This window comes from Ischnura elegans, chromosome 5, assembly GCF_921293095.1.
Source record: "Ischnura elegans chromosome 5, ioIscEleg1.1, whole genome shotgun sequence".
Lineage (NCBI taxonomy): Eukaryota > Metazoa > Arthropoda > Insecta > Odonata > Coenagrionidae > Ischnura > Ischnura elegans.
This window is the reverse complement of record NC_060250.1, coordinates 132,826,933-132,837,378: the sequence shown is the minus strand read 5'-3', so window position 1 is coordinate 132,837,378 and position 10,446 is coordinate 132,826,933. Positions and strand designations below refer to the sequence as shown.

At 38.2% G+C, this 10,446-nt stretch overlaps 1 protein-coding gene across 1 annotated transcript; it reads right to left on the bottom strand.

Annotated features, from left to right (window-relative positions):
• Nucleotides 1-1,214: 1,214 nt before the first annotated feature.
• On the bottom strand, nucleotides 1,215-8,076 carry LOC124159786. The gene is made up of 3 exons (XM_046535704.1): nucleotides 8,045-8,076; nucleotides 5,985-6,123; nucleotides 1,215-1,991 (listed from the first exon to the last, which is right to left on the bottom strand). The coding sequence occupies exons 1-3, from the start codon at nucleotides 8,074-8,076 to the stop codon at nucleotides 1,215-1,217; spliced, it is 948 nt and encodes a 315-aa protein (XP_046391660.1).
• Nucleotides 8,077-10,446: the final 2,370 nt, after the last annotated feature.

The following is a 10,446-nucleotide window of genomic DNA, read 5'->3' as shown; positions in this document are numbered from 1 at the left end:
TAATTTTATTCCTTATTTTAATTTATTTTTTAATTAATGGAAATTTCAAAAACGTAGACACGCGAGTGCAATAAATGACTCCGCGCATCGTAAAATTAGCCGTTTTGTCAACTTCAGCAACTTTGTAACTCAACCTAGGAAAAACTAATTGGTTTACAGCATTCATATTCCAATATAAGTTGTACACGTCAATGTAGATAAATAATATGGCTTTGGCGTATTTTTAAAACGCATAGTTTGTTGTCCATTAATGAAAATGTTTAAAAATTATCTAGTCCTACAATTTACTCCGAAAGAAAAAATTAAATTAATAGAAACACTTTATACTTTATTTGTAATTTTTCTATGATCTGAAATTTATAAAAATATTGATATTAGTGACTGTTAATAAAATATATTGATGCCATGTTGAATCGGGGACTATTGCTGGTTCGCGGGAAGCGAGGCTGATTGTTGCACAGAGGTAGGCGTGCAAGTCCGTTGACCCTGCTCCGAACGTGGATCAAAGAAATATAATGCACTCTACCCATTTCTTGTACATTTAAAGTATTTTCATCTAAATTATATTGTAATTAAACCGTTCTTCATGCAGTAACAATAATCCATATCTACTGTCCGCGTCAAAATGATATGCCGCTGTACTTTGCAAATTTATATCTGGGTTTGTGCGCATGCTACAAAAACGAGTAATGCGTCGTTTCAAAGATAATTTTATTCTTAATTTTGAGTTTATTTTTTAAATGTGAAGTCAAAATTGTGGACACGCATGTGCAATAAATGACTCCGCGCACCCTAAAATTTGCCGTTTTGTCAACCTCAGCAACTTTGTAACTCAGCCTAGGAAAAACTACTAGGTCTGCAGTATTCATCTTTCACAATTAGTAGCGAAAATTACTGGAGATGCATATAAAGGCCTTTTCATACTTTTGAAACGCATTGTTTGTTATTAATTAATGAAAATATTTAAACATTATCTAGTCCTACAATGTCTTAGGAAAGAAAAATTAAACTGATAGAAACACTTTTTAATTTATTTGTAATATTTCTATGATACGATAATACTGGATTTATGCGTAGCAACAATTTTATACGGACATTACAAAAAATACCAACTCCTCAAGTACGATACCACCAGGTCTGCTCAAAGAAATATGATGTACCGTACCCATTTCCTGTACATATAAATATTTTCCTTTCATATTTCATTTCCCGAATCAATCCTCATCGCTGCTACTCGAAGAACTGCTGCTTTCGTCCTCCAAGTTGATAATAATGGGTTCGGTAAATTCCTCCACCAAACGGTCCTTTATCCAGTAGTAGTCTTCTATTTTTTTAACATGCTCCACAGCGTTCTTCCACGTCGACACTGTTACGTCTCCAAGAGCCTGAACACAAAGCTGAAGAACATCTTTGATCTTATGTGTTTTATTGTTCTTTGCCACCCAGTTTTTGACCCACGCCCAAATTAATTCAATAGCATTAAATTCACAATGTGCGACTGGAGTCCACAGAAGTTTTACCCTTTTCCCACTTTCCTGAATGACAGTATCAAGGAGATACCTAAAGGTTTTAAATTTCGATTTTCCTAACTCGATAAGTTCACTTTTTGTTAAAGATTCATAATTATCTTGGGTACCATCTTCGTTGACAGCTGGCTCGATGCGATTCTTAACAAGCCAGTCAATAATTTCTACCTTTGTCCACTTCAAATTAGGATTCTTTGTCTGAGGATCCTGCATGGTGTGATAGGGAGCTTGATCAATTACCAAAACTGATTTTTCTGGCAGATGCCTTAATATTCTTCTGAAATACTCCTCGAAATGGAGAGCATTCATCTCGGAGTGATAATCTGCACTGTCCTTCTTCCCTTCGAAGACGAGCATTGTTTCTTCCTCGGGTTGGAGAAAACCACTTTCACTTCCAACGTGCAGAATAATCACTCGCCTTCCTGCTCCCGAAGGTGTCAAAATTCCACCTTTCCAGCCATTTACCTGTAATAGTGATAATTATTGATTTCATTATTACGCATGATGATTAAATTAAATGTGAAATTGGAAAATTCTCGATAAATATGCGAAGTTTATTATGGAAATTTGTGATTATTTACCTCTTGAATTATTCCTCGATCAAAATCAATTCCACCTCTGATTTCATTAACTTTCTCCTGCCATGCGTATTTCATAGTATGGTTAGCACCGCACCACGTTTCATCACAATAATACACTAACCAGCCTGACGCACGCAGTCTTTTAATGGTTCGGAGGAAAAACATTCGTTGATCTACCACTCGCGGATTTTCCAACAGCGCGGGCTTATTTTTTAATTTCCGGAATGAGAACCCTAGCCTTTTCAGCCACCTCAGCATGGTACTTGAGCTTATGTCCGGAAAATCCTCCAGATCCGACTTCAATCCATCCAGAATTTTGATGACTGTCGGAAATTCTTTCTTGTGATAAAAATCATGCACTTTTCGGCGAATAACTCCTTGGGTGAATTCATCGAGCACAATGCGCGATCGTCCGCAACTTATTTTCGGCGAAGACACTTCACCATCGGCACTTTCTCTTTTTTCTTTCATGACCTTCCGTACAGTCTTCATACTCACACCTGCACAAATTGCCGTATTGTACACCACTTTTTTGGTATCAATAACCAAATCACCTGATTTTACCTTGTCAAAAAACTTATTAATGTTGGCGATGGTAACTTTATCGCGTCTTCTCAAGTTTTTCGGTCTCTCTCTTTCACTATTTTCCTCGTTAGAATTAATCGTTCTTAGATTTTGCAGTCTGAGGACACTTCTCTTTATGGGAGGCATATTTTACACACAGAATATTCAGTCAAACTGAAGGAGTAAATGCCTTGCAAAAACTTCTTTCCACTGCGACAATGGAAGGAGGGTATGGTAACCATGGAGGTTGTAAATATTTACAACCTCCGTGATGGTAACAGATGACAATGTAAATAGAGGAGAATTCCAAAATTAATGTCCTTCTGATAAAACGGCAAAGAAAGGTGAAAATACGTAGGTACCGTAGATGGGAGTATAAGAAAGAATAGCCACACGCTGGGCGCCAGTGCTTGGAGCTCCATGGAGCTTGAGGGGGCTCGAGCCCCCTCAAAAATTCGTTTGCAAAAATTCGAAAAAATGTGTCAGGCTTGTCGATTTTCCCCTGAGTGTCCTGGTATCGAGATTGTAGTTATAAGGGTTCTAATGTTGATCATATGACTCCTCTAAAATGCTTAAAAAAACTTAAAACTCACTACTTATAAAATTTCCCGGGGAAAGATCCCCGGTTCGGGCCCCCTCAATATTTTATGTAAGTCGGCGTCCCTGCTGGGAGCATAAGGAAGCGATGTGAGTGGATCAAAGATGGATGAATAATATTGAGATGGTTAATGAGCCCGAATTATCAAAGCCGTGCGTAGGGGTTTTAAGGCAGGCCAAGGCTTTTCGACCTTTACTACCTTTTTTAAGTATTTGTAGGGAAGTTGTGCCCTCGTATTGTCTCCTATGTGCCTTGTCTCCTCGAGGCCACGCTTACTTCGTCTTTCGAAGCGCACTCACCTTCGGAGGGTTTGGACGCGTGGCGGGAGGTGCGGTACGGGCATGGATGGGTTTCACGAATTTAAACCATTAAAACCGCACAAATGGATTCCAAAGTAGGTTAGAAATAGCATTTTCAGGTTGTTTAATGGATTTCAAAGTATGATTTTCCGTCGCTATTTACATTCTCCTGGCTTTTATCTCCTGGTGTGAGCAGAATTAGCAACGAAAATTCTTAAAATAATTAAAAGAGGGCCACTTTACTGAATGGAAACAATCAGTAGTAAGCATGTTAATCATACACGGTTGATTTACTTAAAAGTTTGATTGATTAAACGTCACAAAGCTTCCTGAAGCTCGAAGAAAAATGTTTCAGTCGCAGTTCACTCGAATGCTATTCTTGAGTTTCGCGCGCAAGACGTGGCAACGCAGTATTCGTTCACTCCGGCGTATTTTTTTTGTGTCCATATATGATTTATGCTAACAAAGCATAAATCAAGTATTATCGGATCATAGAAAAATTACAAATAAATTAAAAAGTGTTTCTATTAATTTAATTTTTTCTTTCGGAGTAAATTGTAGGACTAGATAATGTTTAAACATTTTCATTAATGGACAACAAACTATGCGTTTTAAAAATACGCCAAAGCCATATTATTTATCTACATTGACGTGTACAACTTATATTGGAAGATGAATGCTGTAAACCAATTAGTTTTTCCTAGGTTGAGTTACAAAGTTGCTGAAGTTGACAAAACGGCTAATTTTACGATGCGCGGAGTCATTTATTGCACTCGCGTGTCTACATTTTTGAAATTTCCATTAGTTAAAAAATAAATTAAAATAAGGAATAAAATTATCTTTAAAATGACGTATTATTTGTTGCTTTGGCATGCGCACAAGCTCAGATATAAATTCGCAAAGTACAGCGGCACATCATTTTGACTCCGATAATAGTAAATGAGTAAATAAACAATAACATTTTTTTGGATTTAATACATTGACAAATATATCTGGGTACATATATTAATAGGCTTGGGTTACATTGAAATATTTATCCCTTGTTTTTTTTATAACCACCTCGTGTCCTTCCAGCGACCGCTAAAATGATGGTGGATAAATGATCGCTTTGATTTCATGATTAAAACACAAATGATAATATCCACACTATTTTATTTGACACTTAGCTGACCATGGTTTCGACACTTTGTGTCATTTTCAAGGTCTAAGGTAAGTGTCGAAACCATGGTCGGTTAAGTGTTAAATAAAATAGTGTGCATATTACCATTCGTGTTTTAATCATGGATATAACATTATTCCACAAAGATAAGCCTGAAACGATTTTATGCTTTCATTTCAATCATTTTCCGTATTCCGCTCCAGAGATGGTAATCATCACACTGTTTTTTTCTAACACCCGCCACGACTACTTCGCTGAGACCACCGCTGTCAGCGCCTTAAGGCCAATCAGAACGCGGGCCTGCTAACAGCGATTCAACACGCATCGTTTGGCTATGGACGGGTAGTTGTAAATACGGAATGATGTGGGGAAAGGGAATGAATGGCCGTGAATGATGAATGACTATGTGGTTCAGAATGTGATGGGCCGAACGATCACCTTTTTGCTCCCTGAAAAGCTATCGCTGTGCACAGAGATATAGCAAGGTTTCCACATCCTCAATTACAGTTTGGATGTGGTTCCTTAGTAAGCAAGGATTACTGTACAGTTTTGATACAAATGAATCAGCACAAAAAGTAGGGAATTTATGAAATCCTGAGAAAAGATTTTAGGCATAGGAGGTGTATCATAAGAGGGATTATGGCAGGGATTAGGGATGTCATCATCATCATCACCATCACCCTAGTCTACAAAAAGTCTGCCATAAATTTGGTCACTTATTTCTGTAGGCTCAAGAAGAAGTTTATGTTCCTTTTGTAGACGTTTCCTGAAGGAGTTTCGGGAGTGGAATACTCTAAAACAGCTATTCTCTGCACACCTATAATGGTCAGCAATAGGATGGGCAAACGTATAGTGAGCAAACAGACCATGAAAGGTAGATATTTTTGCTCCGCACTTCTCACATACAGGCATTCTGAATAATAGAAAAAGAGCCTGTCACGAGAAGAAAATGAAATCTTAATGTAAAATATGCGCACAAATACGCAACATTAGGGAATGTAATACCTTACTGCACTAAAATATTGCAGCAGAGTCTCTGCAAAATTAAAATGAGGCCGATATTTTGTATCTCGCGATGTATATATACTGCCCTTTCAATAAACTGCCAGATTTGGCTGGCCTCGGCAGGATACTGAGCATTCAAAGCATGAAATGCTTTTAATGTTATATCCAATGCCTTTAGTAGAGTTTCCACCTCAAAAAATTGGGGCAAATGATGGAGAATGCCTGATGAATTTCTCTCCAATATGATCTCACCTCAGCCGCTGGAGGTGGAAGCTGGCAGCCAAAATTCAGAACGCGATCCTTTCTCAGCTCCAGCCGGGTTTCTAGGTCCCCAATAAGCGGAGAGTTGAGAAAAATACTAAGATTCCTGGTAAAAGCTACACTATCTGATCTGCATTTTCATTTACCAATTAGATAAAAAAATGGCAATGTAAGGTGTATTCAATTAATATATTGTGAACATCGACTTATTACTTTAACGTGCAAAGCAAAAGCTTCCTGAGCCTCTAGCTTTGATGGTCTCCACTCTATCACAGTTTCTGTTTGCTTCTTGGCATTCACTGTGAGGAAAATCTTTCTCATATGCAAAAGATCTAGTGCTGCTCATTCATCTGAAAATGAAGAAGATTCTGCTACATGAAAACAGAATATAACATAATCTGTCGTAGTACTATGCAAGTTAAGTGCTAATTTACAATTTATAATTTTTCTACTCACCATGGGAAATGGCCTCATCAAGTGACTCCCTCAACTCAACTCTCCTTTAAGGCAGATCCTTGCTACGACAAAATTACATAACTTTGGCCATAGAGCATATAAGCTCATAGAGCTTTTGGGAAAATTGGAGCTAAAGTCAATCTTCAACTGCAATAGTTTTGATTGCAAATCAATAACTCACTATCGACACTACATATTCATAAAATAAAAGTTTATCTCACAAATTTTATGAAATATACCTATGGGATACTTACCAGCGTATACCCTCTATCTAAACTTGGCGCAGGATACACTTTCATGTATTCATGGATAGACTTTCCATCTCTTTGGAGGCAGCAATATCTAATATGATGGGTTTTTCCCCAATATTCCTGACTTTAACCCAGGGCACAGCATTACTTTTTCAGCCATTGGTGGGAGTCGTCATCAAATTGGCTCTCATCTACCTCATATTCTGTAAAGATATGAAACTATTAGAACATTAAAATATATTTTGTACACTGTAAGATGACTGCCTCACAATATTTTTTTAATTAAAATAACCATGATGGTGAGGTTCGCGGATGATGAGGCGTTGATTAGCCATTCAGGGAGGGGGCTTCAGGCTCTAGTGGATGCGTTATACGAGCGTTGTGAGGAGTTTGGGATGAGGATTAATCACAAGAAAACTAAGGTTATGCGGTTTTGTAAAGCATCGCCAGCGAGGAATGGGAGACTTAAGATAAAAGTGGGTGGTGAATAACTTGAGCAGGTTGAGCAGTTCAACAATTTACGAAGTACGTTAGAGGAAAACGAATAGTAGTAAGGACATTAGGAAGAGAATTTCACTTGAAATGGAGGCGTTCGTGAACAGGAAGGAGCTTCTAAGAGGATCGTTATGTAAGAGTTTAAAGAAAAGGTTAGTGAAGAGTTTGATCTGGAGTGTAGCGCTCTTCGGTGCGGAAACGTGGACATTTAGGAAAGACGATGAGAGAAGATTGGAGGCATTCGAGATGTGGGTATGGAGAAGAATGGAGAGGGTGAAATGGATGGAGAGGAAAAGGAACGACGAAGTGCTGGATATGGTTGGCGAGGAGAGGCAGCTTTTAGATGAGATACGCAGGAGACAGAGGGTATGGATGGAGTTAGTGCTTAGCGGTGAAGGGATGTTGAAAATGGTGTTGGAGGGTAGAATGTTGGGGAAAAGAGGGAGGGGAAGGAAAAGAATAGGATTTTTAGATAGATTGAAAGAGAGTAGGCCTTACAGTGAATCAAAGAAGATGCTGGAGGGAAAGGGAGGTTCCCAGATCCCTTTTAAAAACTCCATGGAAACCTACCTTAATCGGTAGAATTCTGTAATAATAATGATGGAGACTTGGTGTGGCTTTAAGTACTTCTTGACCAATTGCTGAAAATTGGAGCGCTTTAAGTAAATCCGATCAATTACGGCATAATTCTCCAAATGGCTCACTGTATTAATATACCGCTACACACCCTGATTGACTAGTCATCTCATTGTCTGAGAGATGAGCTCGCTGCCCTGAACTGAGATTTTTAAATGCTTATGATGTCGTTATATTGAATGGATATTTTGGGGCCTATTAGGAATGGCTCACCGCATGCGGTGAGACTCCGCCTGCGGTGTCATACCGTCTGGAAGTGCGTTCACCGCCCCTGAGCGATTACAAGTAGCCGCCGGCCTTGTGATACCGACCCCTAATGGCGGGCGTCTGTTTACTTTTTTGGGTCGAGCTGGCGTTGTTAAAATAAAATATTCGACGATAGAGACTCGGATGCCCTCATATTTTGTATTATTTATAATATTAATATTTGAGTAAGCGCATAGAATATAAAACTGGAACAGTTGAACATAAAATTTATAATACCTAAATAACATCGTTGTAGCAGTCTGAGTCACGGCCGTTGGAGATGGATACGGTGATGGTAAGTCGATCCTCATTCATTTATCTAATTAGAACAATTTGGATGTTTTTTAATGTCCGCTATATTTTTATACGCAAAAACTCTTCCATGTCTTCATAGGTACCGGAAAATTCGTCGTTAAGGACTGCCTGTGCTTGTATTGTAAGGTGAATACATCTGTTGCTCGCCGCTTGGAGATTTCTACGTACATCTTCAGTGCCAGAATAGTATTTTTTCAACGTGATAACTGCTTGAATTGTAAGGTGAATACAACTTTTGCTCGCTGCTTGGAGATTTCTACGAACAGCTTCTGTGCCAAAAAAGTGTTATTTTCAACGTGACAACTACCATTAATCACAGTGCGTGGTTGTAGTGCACAAAATTTGACAAGGTTGACAAATATCTGCCAAGAGTTGTAATTATCAGTGTTCCATCGTGATTGGTTTGCAAACAGTGATATTACGAATTGTCTGATAGTAATAGTGATATCGAGAATTGTCTGATAGCAATGTAAAAATTGTCAGTGGCGTTTTTAACTTCGTTATTCACCGTAGAGATTACGTTTCACGATCAAGCAATCAAGTTCAAAGGTAGGTGTGAAATTTGTTTATACAAGTATATCAACAGTACAAACGAATTGTAGTGAGAAAAGTCACCTGTGCCACTTGCGTGGGATAATGTGATGCTTAAAATCAGTGATTAAATAGTAGTTTTCATCATAACGAGCTCTTGATTGTAGGTTTACGTGACGAATATAAAAATGGTCGTGAATTCCAGTTTTTGATGATCGTATTTGCCTATTTCCTATTATTTATAATGGTGTGAGCTTGTATCTATTGTGGATTTTACCTGAATTATTGAATAAGTTGTAGCTTGTTTGTGTGTGTTGGCCGCGGAACCGATTCGCTATCTCGCATGTTTATTGTGGGCTGACTGTTTTGCTGTGATTGTGTATCCGTGAATAAACCAAAGAAATGGCGAAACTCTGTCTCATTATCTTGAAATAAAATTTTCTTGCAACAATAAGTGCATATCGTGTGTTTCATTAATTCTCTGCTTTTCAGAGATAACAGCCAAAGAGTTATTTTTCATTATTTTAAAAAGTGCCTTTCTTGTTCTCTCTGAATTTGCATTAGGTTTCCAAATCCAGTTACTTACACGAAAGGACTGCAGAGCAACAGATGTTTTGTCGTTTCACAGATGTTGAATTTTACCTATATTTTCTATGATTAAGGCTCTCCAGCTAAGTATTCGTGATGGATTTTCATATATTTTTAAGAATGCGCATTTTAGTCGAAGCTCTTATGGAATTGGTGGTTCACCTTGCCCGTTGGCCCTAAAAATACTTCTATCGTAATTTTTCGATGGTCTGCCATGCTATATATCATTACCTGCGTCTGCTCATACGGGATATTTTGAAGATTTCTTCCACATGTCACTGCTAATTATTGTTTAATTCAACTTTTTATCCTATGAGTTGATTTAAAAAGTTGAATAAAGCCGTGAAAAACATATGGCAGGTTGAAAAATTGAGGGAGGTTCAGCATCAACTGGCTTTTAAAGAGGCTGTAGAAAATAAAATAGGGGAGGATACGACCACCAAACCAATGGGAGAGAGATGTAAAACTATTAGAAGTGGTCTGCAGGCGGCAGCTGAGGAAGTTCTTGGTAAAAGAAGAGTCGTTATGAAAAAACCATGGATCACGCAGGAAGTATTAGATCTCATTGAAGAAAGAAGAAAATACAAGGCTGCGAAAACAGAGGAAGGACAGAATCGTTACAAGAGAATAAGGAACTAAATATGTCGTAAAGCGCGGAAGACTAGAGAAACGTGGATGAAAAGCATTTGCGAAGACGTGCAAAACAATCTTAAACATGGAAAAGTAGAGGCCGCTTATAGGATAGTGAGGAACCACTTTAAGGAAAGAGGCGTAAGATGTCAATGGGCCTAAGGGACAAAAACGGAGAACTATTGATTGAAAACGAAGAAAAAGGGAAGAGATGGAAGGAATATCTGGAAGATTTGTACAAAGGAAGTCGCCTCAGAACGAATGCTATCGAAAACGAGAGGGAAGTGGATACCGATGACATGGGA

What these genes read in the sequence shown, in the direction of transcription:
- LOC124159786 (XM_046535704.1), bottom strand. Translation starts at nt 8,076, where the DNA reads ATGACACCGCAGGCGGAGTCTCACCGCATGCG. An exon ending in GCGGAGTCTCACCGCATGCG is followed by an intron (nt 6,124 to 8,044) that starts GTGAGCCATTCC and finishes ATGAAAATGCAG; the next exon opens with ATCAGATAGTGTAGCTTTTA. An exon ending in TTCCACCTCCAGCGGCTGAG is followed by an intron (nt 1,992 to 5,984) that starts GTGAGATCATAT and finishes TCACTATTACAG; the next exon opens with GTAAATGGCTGGAAAGGTGG.